This window comes from Halichoeres trimaculatus, unplaced genomic scaffold (assembly GCF_033239565.1).
Source record: "Halichoeres trimaculatus isolate MK-OKI-2021-1 unplaced genomic scaffold, fHalTri1.1 fHalTri1_scaffold_9, whole genome shotgun sequence".
NCBI classification, from domain to species: Eukaryota; Metazoa; Chordata; class Actinopteri; order Labriformes; family Labridae; genus Halichoeres; species Halichoeres trimaculatus.
The window spans coordinates 11,854,322-11,876,281 of NW_027437188.1; the positions used below are offsets into that span (position 1 = coordinate 11,854,322).

Genomic DNA, 21,960 nt, shown 5'->3' on the forward strand with positions numbered 1-21,960 from the left:
GACCAGTTTCTCTTTTCTCCGCGTCTTCTCCTCTCCTCCTCCTCCTCCCCTACTCTAGGTGAGTGTTGCTGTTGAGATCGGTGCAGTGTGAGTTTAAATGAGCTCCAACCGATGAACGTCCTCACTTTTAAAAAGTTACAGGAGTTTTGGCGCTAGTCTGTGACTTAAACCCCTTTACAATAGAGAGCGAAAAAAAGACGTGAGTGAAGTTATCAGGAGCTAAACACCGGGAGCTGTCAGGCTGTCCAAGACGGAGGCTCGAGACGAGCTCGTCCAATGAGCAAACACTGTGTGCAGGCAGTGCTCATGGGAGTTGTAGTGTCGTAGTTTCATATTGCAATGGGTTTAGTATTTCAGATGCTGTTTCAGAAGACTACAATTAAATAATTCAACCACCTGCCAAAGTGGCTAGTAGGAGTGTCGGTGTTATCCGCTACAGCTGAATTTCACCCGCATTTGGCGGGTTGGCAGGTGTTAATGTCAAGCCCTGCATGTGAGACAAATAGAAACATTTCACCCTCTGCTGAAGAAAAGTGGTAACTTTTTTCCACTGCATTTAATTAACAAAGACTGTAATGAAGAATTTGAATTAAAGATAAATGACAAAAAAAATCATGATTTTCGATTTTTTTTCTTCCACCCTAGTTAGACGTCAAAACAGGGTTTGACATCACGTTTCCCAATGATTGACAACTACTGTTCTTCCATAATTTTGGGGGGAATAGTAAATACATTGGAGAGTAGAGCCAAAAAGAGATTAGACCCTCAAAAGACAAAAACAAAAAAAGTTTTTTTTGTCACGTGGCTCCACAGATTCTCTACTGTGGGACAACTGAGGACTGTATAATGATAAAAGGTGGAGCCACGCTGTCCATTCTACATGTAGTTTAGCCCAAATCTAGAAGGGGTAACTCCAGTAATCGTATCTAAATAAACTTCTTATTCAAAAGAATCCAAAAGTTGTGTATTCTTGGATATCATTTTCAACTTTAATAGGCAAGTAAACAGTAAAGACACATTCAAATCTAAGTAGCCTAATTCTTTTAATTCTAGCACATCTAATTCATCACTACTATAATTATCATTTTCATAATTTGTACCATCGAGTTACTGTCAGAACTGTCCTGTGCAATAAATGGAAAAGAAATGTGTCTGGAAACTCTTCACTTGCCTCCTGAATCTCTCATAAAAAGTCTAAATGAAATGTTGAGACCTTACTTGACATGTGGTACACTCGCTCAGCCTTGAGCTTTATGTGAGGTTACAGACCAACAGCTGACTGTTTACAGAGCGTCTCACCTACCGGAGCTGCAGCTCAGACACACAGAGCTGCAGCTGAGAGCTTTAAATGTGCAGCAAATCTAAGTCACACCTTTCACTGACTTCTGCAAATTTAGGTGAATGAGACAGAGTGTGTCCAAGCCACGGAGAGCGGGGGGAAAAAGCCAACCTTGGAGACTTTCCTGCTTCCAAACAAGCCGCAGAGGCCAAAGATATATTTACCTGGTTTACTACAACCCAGAGAGGAAACGAGCCAGGGACAAATCAGAGCCAATTCCAGCTCCAGTGTGTGTTTATGTGTATGATGCATATAGAGGGCCCAGTCTGGAGGAAATGTAAACATTTAGGGGTAAAGACAGGAAAGCAAACACCTGGGGAAGTGGTACAGTTCACGCTAATGTGTACTCAGACAAGTTTTAGCCTTGTGGTTTGCCTAAACAACAGAGGAAAGGCTGACAAGTTTATGGAAATCTTGTTTGTCCTAAGATTTGTTCAGTCCTAACAGAGGAAGATGTGGCGTTTGTGCTCAGATGAACAACAATGAATGAACCAACGTTAACTCAGCTGCAGTGAGCAGACTAAAAGAGTTCTGGTTGATTTCTTGATGAGTTTTCGATGACTCCTCTGTCTGAGCAGCCTTAATGCTTTATTGATGTTTGTAAAGGTTGAACACAACATTTTAAAAATTGAACCACCGCGTAAAAATCAAGCATTATTAAATCATAAACACAAACAAAGAAGCAGCTGACTAACCTGTCCTTCTCCAACACTGTGTGTGTCAATGATCGTGACCACACCAGGACTGTGGGGGCTCCGGCGGCTGGCGCTGTGAGGTGTGCCCTCCTCGTCTGGAGTGGCTGCTGGCAGGGTGCCCGCCAGCTGGGTGACAACTTTACCCACCATCGTGAGGCCCGTCTTCAGAGTCTGGAAAGAGGAGAAATATTGTTTTATATCCATGCTTCAAATGTGGTGTTACCTCATATATAAAATCCTGTATGTATGGGGAAAGGTGTGTTCTCTAAGGTATATGAGCGCTAGTCATTCTGAAATGTTCTGGCAGAGCTGCATAAGCTGCATGTCATACATGGCTTAATTTGATAGTATAATGTGTGGGCCTGAGTGTGCGTGAGACATCTGGATTAAAATTTAACAGTTTGATTCTTTTATTTTTAAAATCTGAACACTTGGTACAGAAGCAAGTACAGAGCATTGAGCAGTGGGTAGCTGTTTTGTTCGACCCTTTTCTCCTGTTTACATTAGCTCTCAGTCGTTCAGTTAAAGTCTTGATTTACTGTGAGGAAAATTTAGAGCTTATTTAGACAAATGATCTTTATTGTTTTGGCTTTCTGCTCGCCTCTAAAGTCTATTGATACAGATGCTTCACACAACTTGTTTTTTGGTATCATGTTGTGTTTAAGGACTTCACAGATGGACAGCATCTTTGTTTTGTTGGACATCTCTGATTTTCCACATCCACAAAGCATGTGACAAACATCAGTTGCAGCTGGATATGCTGGAGTGGTTTAAGTCAAACAGAAGTCCAACAACTGGTGAATATTAATTACAATGATTCAGACTCACGTCATATTTGACAGTAAGAGTGTAATGCAGCTGATGCACCTCAAGTCTTATTAAAGTTATGAATTAAGGATAAATTTGGCCCTGAGGTGTTCTCTATTAAAGCTTTATTTTCATAAACTGTCTAATCAATGGATGTGGTCTCTGTGATATCTCTGTTAAGTTCCTGGAGCAGAGTTTAAAAGCTGTTCATGAGCAGTCACCAAACTGGCATTGCCAACTTAACCTAACTTTCAGTCAAACTAGTAAGAGGCAAAGAGATGACAAAGTGTTTAGAGGCCATTCCAAACCATCGGTGCCATTTGAGTACCCAGGAAATAAAATGTATAAATGCACCATAAAATTTACTGTATTAAAATTTTTGTGTCAAGCAAAGTGTCCTGCACATTGGTCTCATTTTATAAACACGATTAAAAAGATTTGTTCAAACTACCTCGAACACCAGAAAAAGAATATTGGTTGTCTGTCCCAGCTTCTAAAAATTAGACTTTACCATTAAATATAACAATCAAAATCCTTCAGAAATGTTTTGGTTTTTACATATTTGTGGTACTCCTCATCCCAACTTTACTTTATTTTCTGAAAAAGGACCAAAAAAAAGTTACAATTCAGTCAATTAATTTATAAGTGTGAATATAAAGTGACAAAATACTGATTTTTAGGATTTCTATATTTTAGAGTTTCAGTTACTTAAATTGTTAAGGTTTGAGATCATTTTCACAAAGTTCATTATGTTTATTTTACAAGTGTTACAACAAGCAAATTGCCATTAGCTTCCAGGTGAAGACACCGCTCTTTTGAACCATTCTGATCTGAGAACTTTTTGGGATGAACAGAAAAGGAAGTTTACAAAAACAAATGTTAAATGTTCTAGACAGTGGACGCCCTTCATGAAGCCATCTTCCCCACAGGGAGCAACGATCCCTCCAGCATCCTACAACCTCACATCCAGCATGCCTTTATTTTTTACGACTGCTACTTCTTTTTCTGACACTTTTATTTCTGTTTTGAGTTTTTGAAGGCTCTGGTCTTAAACATTAGATCACCTGATGAACAGCCCGCTTGACTTTTCATACAGTTTGAAAAATGTTATGTACTCTGATTTTTGTCTCTTGCTGTTTCTTGTTTTGCATTTTGAAGCTCTATTTACAACCAGTTTTTAAAAAAAGCTTTAAATTAAGAATTAAAACTATATTACTCCAAGGGGCTTCAGTGTAGTTGATATTGCCACATAGCTACAGCTGATTTAAAGGCTGTATCAGAAAAACCCGGAAAATCCACATAAAAACGACTTAATGGATATTTAAGCAAATTTCAGGTAACTATTGTTGTACTATAAATGTGACCCTAAACTGCACAGGTGAAAGATTACAGAGGATTCAAATCTTATGCAGGTAAAACAGATAAAGAGAAGTGTTGCTAGTATATATATGTGTGTGTGTGTGTGTGTGTGTGTGTGTGTGTGTGTTTGTACGCATGACAGTGTCGTTGACTCTGTGAGTGTGTGCATCATGTTCACTTGATGCCTGCTGATAACTGGTAGTGCTGATGACTTGTAGCACTGTAGCCGCAGGAGACACCCTTATGAACATGTGCATGTGTGCATGTGTGTGTGTGTGTGTGTGTGTGTGTGTGTGTGTGTGTGTGTGTGAGGCTCCTCTGTGTCCGCTTAAGGTCCAGCCAGGGTGTCTGGCTCAAACACACCTCTGTGGCTCGATTGAGGGAAATGGATAGTGCTGCTTAAGTGGAGTCTATCTCACCTACTACACTGTCTTTGCCTAATGGAGTCCAATGTGTGTGACTGTGTATGTGTGTGTGTGTGTGTATGTGTGTGTGTAAGCGCCAAAGGGGCCCCGGAGAGCCTAATCAGGCATTCAGACGAGGCGGCCCTGTCAATACAGCGTGGCGCCTCGCGTTTGTTGGGTCTGAGGATCACCCACTGTCTCTCTTTGCCACTTGGCCCGGCACACTAACAGTGTCTGCAGCCTGCGTGCTGTTGAGGACGCCTGCATATGTGTGTGTGTGTGTGTGTGTTCGTGCCAGAAGAGCCATCAATTATTAAGAGAGGCGTTTGGCTCCTAATTGATCAACACTAATGTGTTTTCTAATCACTGCAGTTGTGGAGTTCTTAGTGGTAGTCCAAACAGGGGCTATTGATCTGTCGGTGCTGGAGGAGGGGGTTTAGAGGCAGATCATGTCTGATGGATGACAAAACACACACACACACACACACACACACACACACACACACACACACACACACACACACACACACACACACACACACACACTCACTCACACACAGCTGATGTCGCCATCTAAACAAATTACAGCCTCATTTATGTGCATGGTTGTTCTCAGGCGTACACCCTGGGGTGAAGCGCAGCAGGACTGAAGAGAAATTTATCATAAAGAAGCAAATTCAGAACAGGGAGTCCAATCGTCCGCAGCTGCCCGCCCCCTCCCTCCCTCCCACTCTCTCTTTTATCTTTCTTATAAACAAAAGCCATTACACTTTAATGCCGCCCCCCTTTTTGCGTTTCCATGTCTCTGGACGTCAGCACTAAGAGCCAGCGTGTCGCGCCACAAGCCAGAAGGAGATACCTTGTCATCCATATTGAGATATATGGTCCTAAATGAGGAGAGGGCGTGCAACCAGACTGCATGTCTGCATATCAGTGCTCGCCTCCTCGCCATTATCTGCTAACCTGTTAGCGACACAGCGCTCTTTTGATGTAGACCAACATGCGCCTGCTAATGAGACTTCTATCACACTGGCTGTTAGCGCTCATTAAGTAAAGGAGACGGGATACGCTGGCTCTTTGTAAATCAATTAGCGCTTCCTCTGGGAGCGAATGGGGAAACAGACTGGGAACATGTGAGGCTAGTGGGTTAGCATGTGTCTGCAGGCTGCTGAATCAGAGCGGGAATGGATTTAAAGCTGGTATCAAAGGAGGCTGCTGGCTGTTACCGAGACATCCTCGAGTCACTCCCCTGTGGGGACCAGTGAGAGGAGGCCATGGGAGAGAAACGGCGGATTAAAGAGGGGAAAAATCAGATAGGCAGGTTGATGAAGTGTCTCATAAGCTGAGGCCGAGTCGGCCGGGCGGGCCAGGTGGATACAGTGTCAGCACATTTACAGATGGTGTATCTGCAGAGCTGGAAGTACTTTATTATGTGCTGTTTTATCTGAGCAAAAGAGCTCTAGACACACCAAAGGAGCATGAGACAGATTATAGCCTCAGCTTGAACATGAGAACTCATTCTCAATTCTTTAAGATTAAAGCAAACTATTTTTATGTACCAGCTCTCCAGGATGGCTCTTCTTTTAGGAATTCAAACACAACGCCGGACACCAGCTACACAGACACTGAAGCTGAGAGCTTTTTCACAGTTTCGGATGCAAAAGGGCTGATATCTGTGCAAACCAGCAACCTCACTGCCTCCAGAGTGGCCTGATTGTGACCTGGTCTTACTCCCGACTGACATCAAAACATGCTAATTATTTCTCAGGGAGGACATGGGGAATACTACTGGGTCCCTGCAGTCTGAAATATTTTACTCTTTACTTTTCTAAATGCAGCAAACTTCACATTTATTATTTAAAGCCTCACTCATTGACATTTATCAGATACACATCTTTTACTCATTTACAAAGACCGGTTGCAGGACATACCAAAGTTACATGGTTAAAACCACTTTGGAATTGGTCCAGTGGATACCCTGAGCGTGCAGCTGTGTAATGAAGGAGGAAAAGCACACAAAAAGTGCTTTATTTTGTCCCTGACAGGCTCAGGTTGTTCAAAGCTGAGATTAAATGTCCTTTTCTGAAAATATTAGGCTTCATTCACAAAAATTTAAGCAACAAAAGAGGAATTAATCTGACTGGTCGGGGTAGAAGTAAATTTTCCTCCTGCGTATGGCAAGTTTTATTAAGGTTTTTATCACTTTTATCGACCCAGTGGCTTTAAATGAAGCTGTAAAACAAGTGATTTGGTTATAAAAAAGCATCTTGTGCTTCAAGTAAAAAAATCAGTCTCTCCAGGGATTTAATCTGTAATGTTGCCTTGAATACTGAGGCTCCAGTCTTTGCCATAGCATTTGCTGGTTCCTCTCTGGTATCGATCATTCGCTGCATGTTTTTCCTCAATCTCTACTCCCCACACTTCCTGCCTCTCTTCAGCTGCCCCATCAAAAAAGGCAAAAAAACGCCCTGAACAGCATTAAACTCAGCCTGTAAGTGACAAATACAAGAACTGTTTATGGATTAACCCTGATGTGGTGCCTTGGATGGTTATGTTGCAGCCACTGGACGCTGTTTCAGGGCTGCTGGCTGGAGAAGTCCCAAAACCTTTGTTTTGTTATTTTTTTCAGATAAAAAGAAAAAAAAAACTTCTACATTGGTGTATGACTATCCACTTACTTTGGCAGCATTGATCACTGTCGCTGTATACGACTGTGCATTATCACCACAAGCTCCTCCACGAGACTGGTGACATCTGATCAACTGCAAAGAAACAAAAATCCACTGATAAATAACGACAAAAACTTACAGTGTAAATCTACATGAGGCTTATGAAACAAAAAGAAAGAGAAACTGGAAAAAAATGAGCTGAGATGTCAGATATTCAGATGCCTCTCCTCTTCAGTCTTTGCAGGAAATTAGTTTTACTTTGAAAGAAACATTACACAACCAAACAGCCAATCTGCTCTGATTCAATTTCAGATACAATATCACTCTGAATGGCTCCGTCCCAGTATTACTCTTACTGCTAAAAAAACAGATTTAGTGGTTTCTGGAAATCCTCAGGCAGTCACACAAACAGTGGCCCCATCTGTCAATTACTTGAGTGGGCCAGCGCCAAAACACTATTGTGCATTAAACGTATTGCAGGACATTCTGTCTTTTTTGTAAATACTTAACAATCCCATTAAACGGAGGAGAACAGAAAACTCTGGGGCATCTGTTGATTTTCAAAATGTTATCATCTCCACCGGACTCTTCTTGGAATGAGTTGTTTATCCAGACAGATTAAAGAGGCAGAAAATAGATAAAATGCATTTTTTGGATTGTAAATATGTCGCTTTTCTGATAAGGCACTTCTGCAATGGAAAAGTGTGTGTTTGTGTGTTTGTGTGTGTGTGTGTGTTTGTGTGTGTGTTCACAGTACCTTATTTTCAGCATAAGCCAGCCAGCGGCTTCCCAGAGCTATTGGATTGAGGCTGGGGCCGGGGCAGGGATAGCAGCCTGAAATGACACCAAGACAGTGGCGTCAACATTTGACACAAATATTATATAAAAGACAAAGTGGAGTATAAAAAAGTATTTAGAAACCTCTCTGTGCACATCAGGATGTGGTGTAAACAGTGCAGTTACAGAGGACAGAAGTAGTGAAAGAGCCCTGAGCTTCATCTGTTTCTGATACTACATGGGTCGAGTCTGAGAGAGGTTAGAAGATACACCAAGACAGTTCAAATTTGACCCGGGAAATGTCAGAAAGTGTCAGTAAAACTGGCAAAAATCATCTGTGTTTTTTTTTTCCAGATGACTTGGAGTTGTATACCTGTAGAAAAGTGTTGTAGGTCAGAACCTTAGTCATAAATATACCAAATTCTGTAAATGTAGGGTTAAACTACAGTGAGAGTTGTGAGAGTAAATTCTTGTAAGAGCTGTTTTGAAACATTTGTGTCAAACCCCGGACCAAATGTCAATCCTTCATCTTTGTTTCATGCAATGTTTGTGCACTTTTCAGATAAAGGTAATGAAAGATAGAAACATAACATATAAGTTTGTAGAAAATTAGAAGTTGTATATCAGAGGAGGAAGACATGAAGAAGGATTGAAAGAGAAAAAACAGAAAAGGAAATAAACTCAGGAGAAGGAAAAACAAGAGTGAAAACAAGAAGAAATAAAAATTGTAAAAGTTTAAAAAATAAAAGAAGGACAGTAAGGATAGAAAGAGAAGCCACCAGAGAAAAGGTTGAAGGCAGGAAGAAGTAAAGAGAAAGAAAGAAAGAAAGAAAGAAAGAAAGAAAGAAAGAAAGAAAGAAAGAAAGAAAGGAAGAAAGGAAGAAAGGAAGAAAAAGAAAGAAAGAAAATCAAACTAGAAAAGAGAAGGGGAAACAGAATACAGGAAATATGAACAAAAGATGAAGAAAGAAAGAAAGAAAGAAAGAAAGAAAGAAAGAAAGAAAGAAAGAAAGAAAGAACAAAAGAAAGACAGAACGAAAGAAAGACAGAACGAAAGAAAGAAAGAAAGAAAGAAAGAAAGAAAGAAAGAAAGAAAGAAAGAAAGAAAGAAAGAAAGAAAGAAAGAAAGAAAGAATATCTAAAAGGATTGAGAAAAGGAATGAAGACTCAAAAAGGAAAAAAAATGCTAAAATGTGTTGGTGTTTTTTTGTTTGGTTTTGTTTTAAAAGATTTAAAGGAGTGCACGTAATAGGAAAAAATAAGGATGAAAACCAGTGAGGGTGAATGAAAAAAATTAGAAAGGGAGATGACAGAAATAATTGTAAAATAATGCTGTGCCAAAAAAGAAATTTAATGTAAGAAGTTAAAATATATGCATACGGTGGACTATGGAGAAAGAAAAGAGCCAAAGGAAAAAATGAGAGAAAGAAAAGGCAGCAAGAAAGATGGATTAAAAGTAGAATAAAGAGTAAAAAGGAAGGAAAAAAACAAAAACAAATCGGGACAGAAAGTGATGAAACACAAAAACACAGAAGCTGGAGTGAAGATCAAACGGTGTAGAAAGTGATGGTAAATTGTGATTGGTTTCTTGACTTTTGTTGATAATGTGGACCAGATTTTAACATATTTTTAAACATATTTTGGGAATGTCTTTATGACTAAAGGTGTTAAGACTTTAAAACACACTAACGAACACAGAGATCAGGCATCTTTATGTGCCCTCATGCCCGTGCCCCCACCCTTTCATCTACCCTGAGAAGCATCTCTATAAGGCCCATAGCCCCCTCCCTGAGGAGCGTCTCTAACTACCTTAAACCATTAATGTGTTTGTGGGGAGTCTCTCCTTCAGAAGATAAATGAGAGTCTAATGAGGGTGACGTGTCTGTGTGTTTGTGTGTGTGCTCACTATGACCTAATGGAGACTGCGGTACCCAATAAATTGAGGAAGGCTCCTCTGATGATTGACCAACACAACAATCCCTGAGGCAATACACATAAAACTCACACAAAACACACACACACACACGCACACACACACACACACACACACACACACACACACACACACACACACACACACACACACGCTCACAATGACAGAAACAGATTCTTGTCAGCAGAAAAAAAAACGGATAATCATGAATAACGAGAAAAGTCACGCCTTCACAAACATTTAAATATCTTTAAGTGCATCTCTTTTTGCTCCTGCTGATGTGGTAAACAAAAAACAACAGCTGTGAGTAACATCTAAACTGAGATCTTACTACAGACAGAGTTTGTTCTGCTAAACAGGGACGTCAGCTAACTGATGATACTGGTACTAATGTTACCAATTATGTTACTGGTACCAAAAATTGCAGCACCCCAGCCGTTCCTGATGAGCTGTGATCCAACTTTGAAAAATAACTACACCTACTGAAAATGTTTCTCACATCTGATTGATGTGGTGATTTGAAGATAATAATGGGCTGTGTTGTGTTTAAGTCACATTTTTTTCTGAAAAATTTGGTTTTAATTAGACAGAATTAAATGTCACGCTGACTGTCAGCTGTTGTTCTTGTGTAGTTTTTTTCGGGAATAGTACCAAACGTCGGGAGTCGCTCACAGGCCTGCGCAGACTGTGGCTGCACAACGGCAGCGTCTCTGGCGGGGGTATTTTGGCTTTAAAATATGATAACTGTAAACGGCGGAGCCACGCTGTCCATTCTATATACAGGCTAAATCTAAGGCCATAAATATAACATTCAAACTGTGCTCCTCCTCCTTGGCTCACACTCACTGGACCAGTAACCACCTGCAGCATCGCGTTTCTATGTGGGAAAGACTCGAGAGCTGTGCACGTGACCTAGCATGTTAGCATACGCCAATCACTATTTGACACAGACCTGCTCAGTAGAAAGCTCAAGAAAGCGTTGCTCTTTGTCCCGAGCTGCTGAAAAGCCCGAAAGCGATTAAAAGTCGAGCCAAGCATCACCTTCGTTTAGTAAAAAGCTTTATCTGCTTGGCGTTTCGTTTCACTTTGGCTGTGAATGTGCTCCGTGCTAAATCCTTTATTGTCGCCGCTCGAGATAGCTTCTGCCACGCGCTAATCAACCGATGCACTGGGCGCTCTGTGATTGGCTAAAGTAACCACCTTTGATCTCCACGGAGAAACGTCCCGATACAACCAAAACATCAACAAACAGGCAGAGAGGGCAGACAGTGACACTAGCACACATGTACAAAGGCCCAGAAGTGACGATTGAGCAAGATTATTTCTGCAAAAGTTGACATTTTTACGTTACCTTGCACATAACGTAGTTTTGTACCATTATGTATGACTACAATGACAATTGTATTGTGCCATACTATCTAGTATTGTATTATATTAAATTATATTTTATTGTACATTTTTAAAGTTGTGTAATCAAACATATAATCTGGTTAAGTGTCATATTGATTTTGTTGAATGTTGCTACAACTGTATAGTGTTGAATTTCAAAGCTTTGTATCAGTTCCCCCACATAGTATCACACAGTATCTTGTTGTGACTTGCCTTATAAATGTTTGGAAAAAATTAACATGTTCTGCTCCTTTTTTAATGCAATTTATGATTTGACTATAAATGGAGGAACAGGCAAAATAGCTGGAAACGAAAAAAAATGTCAGGCCCTCTTTTTCTTATGCAGAACTGGAAAAGACCAAAACACAGTCTGATTCTTGCCCAGGTTATTTCATACCCCATACAGAGGCATCTTTTCCTTCTGCTGCGAGGCAGAGTCAATCAGAAACAGACAAACACCAGTATTCACAAGAATGACTGATCCCGTCATAAGGGTTTTTAAACTTAAGCATACACAGACAGTGACAGTCAGGATGTTTCCATAGTGCGAAAACACACAAGAAACAAAATGCTGAACCAATAATGATCACACACACGCATACTGCGCTGATGTAAGTGTGTGGAGGTGTAGGGGAAATGACTGCCTGACAATAATTTAGTGTTCGGGGAGCAGATGAGGTGGAGACGGTAATTTAGTGTGCTGCGCTTGGATGAGGGAAGAAGAGGGGGCCGGGAGAGGAGAAGGAGAGAGAAGGAGGGAGGGGAGTGTTGAGGTAAGCCACAAGGGCTGCTGGTAACGCCAGAGAAGCCTTTTGTGCCTCTCCAAGGCCGAGGGGAGCCCAGGCGGTGAGATAACATGTGTTTGACATCCTGGGCGGAGAGCAGGGGGGCAGAGCGGAGAGGAAACAGACATGAAGGGAGGAATCAAAGACGAGGAAAGGAAGGCCTGGGCTTTTGAAGGCAGAAAGACCCCATCCTTAAAGTTTAAAACCTCATTCTTTAAAAACTGTGTGAGTTTACTAAAGTAATCAGAAGAGTCCTTTTGACAGTGGACATCATTACATCTCTGCAGCTGAACTGAGGCGTGCAGGCATGGTGAGGATTTTGCAGTCAGGCTGCAACCCCAGTATTTTCAAGATAAACTACACTTAGGCAGACCACAAAAATCTATTTAAAAATCTTAAAGTTTTTCTCCTTGTTCTCCATAAGACTGAAATCTGTTTTCAATAAACAAGTAACATGCATATGGCAAGTAGTGTCTCTGAATCTGCTCTACAGGTAACAGAGTGAGAGAAAGATGTAACAGAAAACAGAAGAGCTTTTATCTCCTCAGGGAGAAATGATTCATCCAAATTTTTCAACTGTGTTTTTTCTTTGAGCTGTATTGTTTGTGAGAAAAAGGCCTTGTAAAGTCAGCATCAATAGTCTATAAATGGTATAAGATTGTGAAAATAGTGTTTATAAAATCTGAACATCAAGGTCTCAAAGTTTTCCACCTGTATACCTATAAAAAAAAAACCTGCATGTCTGTATCTTTGCTGAACTGTGTTCGCCTGATGACTCAAACATTAGCTTTAAAAAAAATAAAAACAGAGTCATGTTTTGATGCAGGGAAACCAGACAGAGCAGGAGAAGTTCACACAGCCGCTGACGAATCTGTTATTAATACAGAACAAGTAAACAGATTCACTGCAGCAATGACTACAAAATGTGACCAAAGCAGAAAGAAAATATGATCAGCAGGCCTGCAAGTGCTCTCAGCATGAGCGGTCCACTGATCTGTTTTCATGAACTAAAGCTTTCAGCAGCTGAGATGATCTGCAGGTCGACAAAATGGATGTTTTTGGCTAAGGGTGGTTAAAATCCATCTTTTTGAGTCACATAAGTAAACCAAAAGACTTGATAAGCTGAAGAGCTTTGTGTTCTGAAATCAAAAAGATCCTAATATGAGTTGACATTTAATTTAGTAAACAAAGGCAGCCTTCATCTAACTGTGAGTTAAAGAAAGAGTCATAACTATGCGTAATTCAGACCTGTACTCATTACTGACATTATTAATCTATCAGCAGACTATTTTGACATTTATTCAAATAACCACATTGACTGTTCTCCATCATAGTTTCCTACACTGCAAAGGTGTTGTATTCAAACGGAAAGAGCAGCAAAATGTCGCATTTAGATTTTAAACAAGTTAATGTTTCGCATCATTTTTTAATAAGTTATCTTCTGGGCTTTTCTGCCTTTAATGGGACAGTAGAGAGAACGGTGGATAGAGCAGGAAACAGGGCGAAAGTGGGGGATGACATGCAGGAAAGAGGCCACAGGTTGGATTTGAGCCCAGGTCACCTGCACCAACCTCATGGAGCACGACCGAAACCACTGGGCCATCTGCGCTCAAATGTTTCACATTCTTGCTTTAAAAATGTCTCAAAGTAATGATAAATTATTGGACTAGCTGTCATTTTTAAAAAATTCAATTATCATCCAACATGGGATGACTTTTTCTTGTATGTTTTTATAAATACAACTTTTCTTGAAACAAACCCATATTTTTTATTAAGGAAAGGGACATAAATGATCCACTGCCAGGATATTTGGCAAGATACAAAGTGAGACAAGTAATATGAAAGAGAAACACACCACTTCACCAGTATAGCAAGACCATGCTAAAATCTGCTCTTAAACACCTCCAGTATTTGTGACATTGAATCCAAAAAAGCCCAAGTCACTTACAGATGTTGCATGGTTGATGTAACATGCACAGCTCAGTTTTGTGAGATGGAAAGTTTGCAAAAACAGATTTCTGCATGAAAACGAATAGAAACATGGTCCCTCTCGCTTGTAGTGTCTGAATCAGACTTATAGCATGCTTCTCTTAAGTGCAAAGCAAGAACATAAACATGGATCCAGCTCTAAGTGCTCGTAAAAACATGACATGTCCCCCTTCACATCTCCGGAGAGGAAGTGGCCACACAGCAGAAGAACGCTTCGTCTGAAGCTGAGCTGCACACATTACAGGACCTTATGTTTACGGCTTCAACAGCCCAAACAGACCAAAGGAGGCCCTGCATTCAGGAACGATTAATAACTATTGAACATGTTTGGCTTCCTGCAGAGCAGACACTGATAGGGAAGGCCGGCAGACAAAGAGGAGACACATTAAAGCCAGCCTGTAAGGTCAGTTTACTCCAGTCAATGACTTAAGTGGACAGCAATAGCCTTGTAATACAGCCTGGCCTTTCTTTGAGCAGACGCGGCAGGTAGAGCCAGGAGGACGCTGGAGTTGTGCTGTAAACAGTTTTGTTGAGCTTCAAATGGAGGGCCTCACATCGTGTTTTCCTAAAAGCATTTCACAAAAACTGAAAGAGAGGACTACAGAAGGCATGGGTGGCTGCGTGCTTTAAAACAATCATCTGCTTTTTGTTTGTTGGGCTTGTATGATGTCAGTGTTCAGGTCATGTAAGGAAATGCACCGCTACAAGTCAAATCTGAGTGAAATTAAACATCTGAAATACAGAAATCATTCATAACTCACTTGTAACAAAGAACTTCTTGGTGAAGGTGCAGCTGTCAAACGCTGCAATCTTCTCTTGCAGGCTCACAGCAAGGATACTTAAAAAAAAAAAAGTAGAACACATTCATTAACAGAGAGAATATAAGGATGAATTTAGTTTAAAGTGCGGGATATTTATTTGTAGATATGTTGGTGTATTAAACATACTGTTTGTTGCAGTGGAGGTCGTAGATTGGCGTCTTGAATTGAATCGATTTGACCATTTCTCCAGTCCTGAGAGAATACAGGTCGGCACAGCAGTAAGGAGGACTCGTCCTAAGGAGATTCAAATAAAAACACAAGTTCAGTCCAAGAAAAAATTCAGGTGGAAGATCCATGATAACAAAAAATGTTATGAAATCAATTTTTATAGCCCAATTTCAAAAGAAAGATCAAATGGAATGATAAAACCAAAACATTTCTGCACACCACAGGCATTGATAAAACAGTTTTACATGTTTTAAAACAGTCATTTTGCAAAATAAATTTAGCTCCTTATCAAATATGCCTTTTGGATGTATGCACCATGGAGGCAGATAAAGCATTACGGTTGGAAAGATCAAACTTACACATGCAGATAATCAAAGAGAGAGTAGGAAACTGTTAGAAACCATTAAACCATCTTTTCCTGCTTTAACCATCCTTTCAAAGTTTCTCTCACAGGACCCTCGGAGAAATCATTCAGTATTAGTTTCCAGTCAATCCCTCTGAGGGTCCTCATATTGAAAGAGAGTAAAATGAAGGGGCAAAAGGGGAAATGCTTTGTCATGCAACACATTTACAAGAAGCCTTTCTATCAACACAGCAAAGAAGAGGGTTTCATGAGGGAGCTTATCCACCAGCAGGCAGCGGCTGCTGGTAAAGGAAAATGTGGACATAAATCTTAATCAAGCCCTGTCCCCTGTGCCCCTTCCCCTCTCCGAGAGGAAAGCTTCCACTCGCCCTTTATTCTGCGTCACCCCTGGCGAGGCCTGTGGTGCCGCGTTGGCTGAGGATACAGGGGTGAACTGCTGTGTTAGTTTTGTTTTTTGAGCCATAGGAATAAATGCTTTCAACAGGCTATTAAGAGCGTTTGTGCATGCTGAGTGCAGCTTCAATCAGTGTCAGCGTGGACAGTGCTTTAGACACAGGAGGCACCAGCAGGATCGTAAAGTTTACTAGGAAGGTCAACGTAAGCGTAACTGTGCCTGTAAACACGATGCCTTCAAATTATGAACGATAAATGAAGTGAAGAAAAAATCAAAAAAGGTGCTCATTGTGCTTTGTGCAGAGGAGAAACACCTGCACACAAGAACCAAGCTAGGTCAGAGGGAAGGTTAGTGCAATCTGAAATCTCCTCCTGTGGGAAAAATTTGGTTTAAACCGCAGAAAACCACAGAAAAATCAGCAACAGAGATCTGAGTACTGGTCAAAACTGGAAGACTTATCCATGACAAGACACAGCTGGCCTCAGCCATGTTCAATTTTCTCTGCTTTTTAATCATTACTGATCATCTTTTCCCTTGTGGTGAAAAGAGATCTGTGTCTTAAATTGAATCTAACACATTCAGATAACTAGAAAAAACACATACAGTGACCAAAACCTGACCATGCAAGGATTTCTAACAAGAACAGGAGTAGATGCAACTTAAACTGACTGCAAAGATGGGTCATCATGCATGCACTAAAACCAAAAGGGGAAATACCACTGTGCATGTGTTTTTTTTACCTGGAAGAGGTCACAGTCTGAAGGCTAAAGTTTGTCGTACAGACCACTTTACTTTTAACAGAGTAATACATGTTCTTTGAGGCTGAAATTTCTGATCAATGAATTCCCCTCTTGTTTGTGAAGTTGTTGAACATAAGACTGTTTTTAATTTTGTGATCCGTATCCAGGCCACTATTTAGAAGCAGGCTGCTTTATCACAAAATCATACACAATTCTTTGCAGTCTTTTGGTTATATGAAGTATTTGTCAATCCGTGTACTGACACCAGATGAGCCCCTTTTTTTTGGAAACCAACCAAAGACCCAGAATGGAAGCTAGTCTTTGGGTTAAAGTTTCTCAGGGTTAGCTACATTAGGAGGTGGAGCAGATCCTGTCTAAATGTGAGCCTCCAGCTTTCTCCAGCTTTTTACCAATGTTTTATTTCATCAGCTGAGCCCAGTCCAACGTGATGTTAAAGTGAGACTTTCCTCTAAATGAAGCTCTTTCAACATTTATAAAAATGTGTTGTAATGAACCTTACTTCAACAGAAGGCTTTTCACAAAACCATCAGGTGTGTTTGGAGAACTCTGGTTTGATTAACGCTCAGTGAATATTGAAGCTCATATACAGACATATGTAGGAAACCAATAGCATCTGGGAACCTGGTTGTGCTTATGCTGCCTGATACAGCAGTGTCTTTTGGAAGAAATAGAAAGGTTGCATTTCTGACACATTGCTTTTGTCAGCCTGAACGCAGCCTGCAGTCAGTATTCCAATGGAGGAAGCTCCTAATTGTGCTGATGATAGAGAAACCAGCCTGTCTTTCCAGGTTTTTCTTCCCTTCCCTGTTCCATCCATGTTTCCATGCTGTCTTGACATGTTCTTTGTGTATCTGGGCAGTGTTTTTCCTTACTTACAAGTATTAAGTCTTTATTTGAGTATGACAGAAAATGGCAAACAGCATTAGTGCTCTGAGACTTGTGACTATGGAAATTGTTGCTGTATGTGTTGGGTTATTCCTGGTTAGAACGAAACCAGTTCAAACTAAAAGTGGTTGTATATTGTTAGAAAGCACACAATAGTTCTGTCTTTAAGAGAAAAGGGTTCTGGGAACTGGAAAGCAGAAATACAGGCCCTGGTTTTAAAACCTTTGGCAAATACCTATGTGTAGTTTAAGACCTTCAAAAATTAAACCCTTGGACATGATTTTCATTTGTTAAACAAAGAAAGACATTTTATCCATGTTTCTATCAGTGCCTGGTTGTTTGTGGAACTGCCACCAAAGATGGCTTTAGAGCATCTGAAAGTTGTTTGTGAACTACATAAAAAAATATTACTTTGGGTGAATGGCCCATCCAAAGTCCCTTTAACTGGAAACTTGATTAAAGTAGAAACCACTAAAAACTGTAACAGCATCCTTAATGAGTCTCCTGTTTTACTCAACCCATATTAAGCATGCTGATCCATTTATAATAAGGGCTGGTTAACGATTAGCCATCACAACATCATCAACTGACCACTGGATCTATAGTTATCAGACAAACCAACTGTGCTTCAATTAGAGGCAGACAAACTCAGGAAAGGTAAGGTATGGGGTTTCAACAATGTTGTGGAAACTAGATTCTGGATTCTTCTCCTCTAAGGTGATCCAGGATCGTTAGCCATTACTGTTTGCTATAAACTCACTGAGTTTACATCAGAGGAAAAGCTCAGACACACAATTCATTTTTCTAAATCCTACAAAGGCAGGAAAACACACCCAAAGATGCAAGACAAAATACTGCGGCAATGACCATCTCGATGATGGATATGTGCACCCTGTGGGTGTGTAAGTGTGGCATGTGCACACACATGCAGACATTAGGAAGCACAGATACACACTCGTGCTGTTATTGTATGTCTCTCAAGAATGCAGCTGGACAGCAGCGGCGCCAAGTCAGCCTTTAGATCTCTGAGCTCGGGCCTGGAATTAAAACACTGAGCCACTGCCTCTACGACGAGTGTGTATGTGTGTGTGCCTGTGTGTGTTTCAGAGGAGTGGGCCTGTCTAGCCACTTGCAGACCAAGTGAAAGCTCAAGATGAAATAGGTGTCACAGAGGAAAGTTTTGAACAATCCTTGATTCATTTTCCCGTCCTGATGGGTTGCACAAACATTCAGAGGTGCTCACAGAGCGACTGAGGCTGCAGGAATTAAGATAAATACAAAGATTTCAGCCGACGATAATTTACTTTTAGGCGGCTGCATCATCGATTTCGGCATTATCAGAGTCCGATCAATCCAATTCAAAGCTCTATACCAAAAAATGGCCCTCTGGAATTGATTCAAAGGGACAATGATAACCCGCTATTATAGAATCAAAGCGGCACAGGGTTCAATTGTTTTGCTTTTGCAGTATTTTAACAAATGACCCAGTTCTAATGGAGGCTACGCAGGGTCAGCTGTAATAAGATTTCCTGATGCCGGGGACGTTGGGGCGTAGGTTGAAAGCAGGGCTAAATCACAATTATCATTATGGATCATGGCGGGATGTCAGTCCTTGCACATGTTAAGGTGACGCCGAGCACCATTCCCCAGCTCAGTAACAGGCCTATTATGATGGCCCTATTAGATCAATGTGTCAATTACTATTACTCAAAGTGGCCCCTGGGTCTGAAAGATACAAAATGAGGGAGATGGAAGAAAGGAGGCTAGGTTCATTTACTTCCTTTGAAGGACAAGAAGCTTTTTCAGAAGCTGAGGTGGAAAATGGAGACGGACAAAGAAAACATCAAAAGGCAGATAACAGGACACAATCTGAAAAGATAAAGAAACTTTCATCAAGTTTAGCTGAAGCAGACAGAGGCTATCCACAAGAAAAAGACTTAAGCAGGTGTGTGTTTGACTTTATTTCTTTGTCAAGAGTTGCAACTCAAATGTGTCCCCAGGTAAAGCAATGCTTATAGGAGTTGGTAAGCTAGTTCATGTGTCACAAAATGAACAATTGATAGCTTAGCTCACCCATAGACTGTATATAGAGTGGATAGCATGGCTCTGCCATTCCCCTGTCACAGGTGCAGCCATTGGTAACAGTTGTGCAGCCAGAGTCTGTGCAGTAGGGACTGCGAGGGATTCTGGGAGGATCTGAGTTGAGCTGGGTCACCAAAATATTTTTTTTTTTCTTCTTTCGCAAGTCCAATCACTTCTTGACTCTACATCCCGACATATTTTACAATCACCAAAAAAATACACAAGAGCAGCAGCTGTCATCGTCGTTAAACATGACGTAAAACCTTGTTTTTCACCTCTTATAACTAATGAAAATGAAAATTTTTTGACCTATACTGCAGCCAGTCACCAGAGGGAGCAGTTTTTGTGGCGACCTCACTTCAAGCTGAGCAAGATGACGTCCATTCATTTACAGTCTATAAGCCTACCACATCCATGCATATGGACCAAAAAGACTTCATCCCACAGAGGAAACCTTGTCTTTGGGCAGAGGAGTTTACACGTATTTAAAAAGCCAGTATGCATTAATTTGAGACAAAATGAGCGAATTGTGCAAATAAAGATTGTTGCAAAAAAGTATCTAAGCCAAAAACACCAGCCATGAAAGCCACACAGAGTTGACATGAAATGTCTACCCATATGTGTTGTAACCACAATTTTTTAAGTAATCAAAAAAACAATGCCTCCTCTAGATGACCTTTAAATATTCTACCTGTGTGTTAAATTTGTGGTTATTTCTTTTACCATTTTGAAAAAGATTTCCTTAGCCTGGATCAGACTAGGTTGGCGACTGTTTCTTGTCCACCAGTTTTCCTTCCTTGGACTTCTTCTGGTAGGTGCTGTCCCCTGCTGACCAGGAACACCTCAGGTGAGCTGTCACTTTGAGAATACCCAACCTAGCTGTCACGGTCATGGTCCTTGTCAAAGTTGCGTGCACTCCAAAACTTTTAAATAAAACTACGTTCATCCACCACCTGACAGATCACACCTTCTGACAGGTGATGATGTAAAGAGATACGCTCCACCAGTCTCTGGTCATCTTTGCGGGTTACTGTCCAAATGCCTGAATTGGTTTTGTGTTGCTCGAGCACAGGCATGCAACATTTTTGAGTTCAAGATACAAAAAAAACATGCTACAAGACGCCATATGTCATTTATGTTTGTGTACAACTGTATGCTAAAGTTAAGCTGTCGACAATAACAAAAGCTGCAACATAAAAAATAGTTTAGACGATCGAGTAATACTGGGTCCAACTAACAAGGGCAACAAAATGCAACTTTTAATTAGATGTACACTTCTTTAGTTGTTTAATTATGTAGCAGAGTTGAGAAGCAACATGCCTTAAATAAGCGGCACAAGGCATAACTAGTTCTTCGACACATCAGTGATCAACGGTGTTCCTCTATAATTTAAGGAAGTCAAGGCCTTGGCAAGAAAAGTCACAGACATTAAAAACTAATAAGTTAACTCAAAAGTTTAACACCACTTTTATTTCTAACCCAAAGTGCTCCCCTGAGGAGCGTCCAGAGGGCACACCTGCTGGATCCATCCCCCTCTGCAGTGCCCAGACAGTAAACTCTGGCTGTTTGGTTCATTTTCCTGCCCAACCACTCTGCCACTGTGCCACTGTGCCACTGCTCCAGATTTGGAAAAGCTCCTAACAAAACAATGTTTAATGTGACTTTTATGAGCATGTGTGTGTCTTAATTTTAGATATGCAACTGTTTACAATGGTCATTAAGGGCCATTATGGATGGCATGTGCCTTATTATTGTGCCATTATCATCAATCTATTCTGTGCACTTCCTCCTCCATGAAACATGTTGACATCTGTTATTCTAATTTTCACATCAATGCTGCACTTATTCCATGAGCACTTTCCCTTTGGCCGAGACAATCTGCACACATCTTTTTTACGAACGTGAACTAAACCAGGAGATCAAAACCACAAGATTTCATGTGGCCGTGGAAAGCGTAGATGGAAGCCCAAAGAGGGATTAAAAAGCAGGCAAATAAATTCATTTACAAGGAAGGGACGTCACCACATTTCCGACTGGTGCAAAGTTTTACAAGCTCCCCAAATACGAACGACAATTACATGCTGTGGAAATGCTAAACAAATACAACCTTGGGAAGTGAAGGCTGGCTTCTGAGAGGGAGAACGCCACGCTCTGACTGGGGGCTGGAAACATTCATCAAGTCCTCAAAGATCTCTCTAGACCGGGCTTATTGAAGGATAATAAGCCTCTGAAAGAAGTTTCCTACAATATGACACCAAGAAAACCTCTAGGGCTGAAAAATGAAGTGACAAAAACTGCACTTCCTCATGTGGCCACTTGAGGCGGGTTCTAATAGAAGA

At 40.8% G+C, this 21,960-nt stretch overlaps 1 protein-coding gene across 3 annotated transcripts in view; it reads right to left on the reverse strand.

Annotated features, from left to right (window-relative positions):
* Positions 1-21,960, reverse strand: part of bcas3 (BCAS3 microtubule associated cell migration factor) — a 410,031-nt gene that overhangs the window by 358,518 nt on the left and 29,553 nt on the right. For all 3 annotated transcript variants that reach the window (XM_074679630.1, XM_074679629.1, XM_074679631.1), the window contains exons 8-12: positions 15,094-15,201; positions 14,908-14,984; positions 8,031-8,107; positions 7,283-7,366; positions 2,035-2,205 (exon numbers count right to left, since the gene is read on the reverse strand). In XM_074679630.1, the coding sequence (XP_074535731.1) occupies positions 2,035-2,205; positions 7,283-7,366; positions 8,031-8,107; positions 14,908-14,984; positions 15,094-15,201 (517 nt within the window). The remainder of the gene's footprint in view (positions 1-2,034; positions 2,206-7,282; positions 7,367-8,030; positions 8,108-14,907; positions 14,985-15,093; positions 15,202-21,960) is intronic.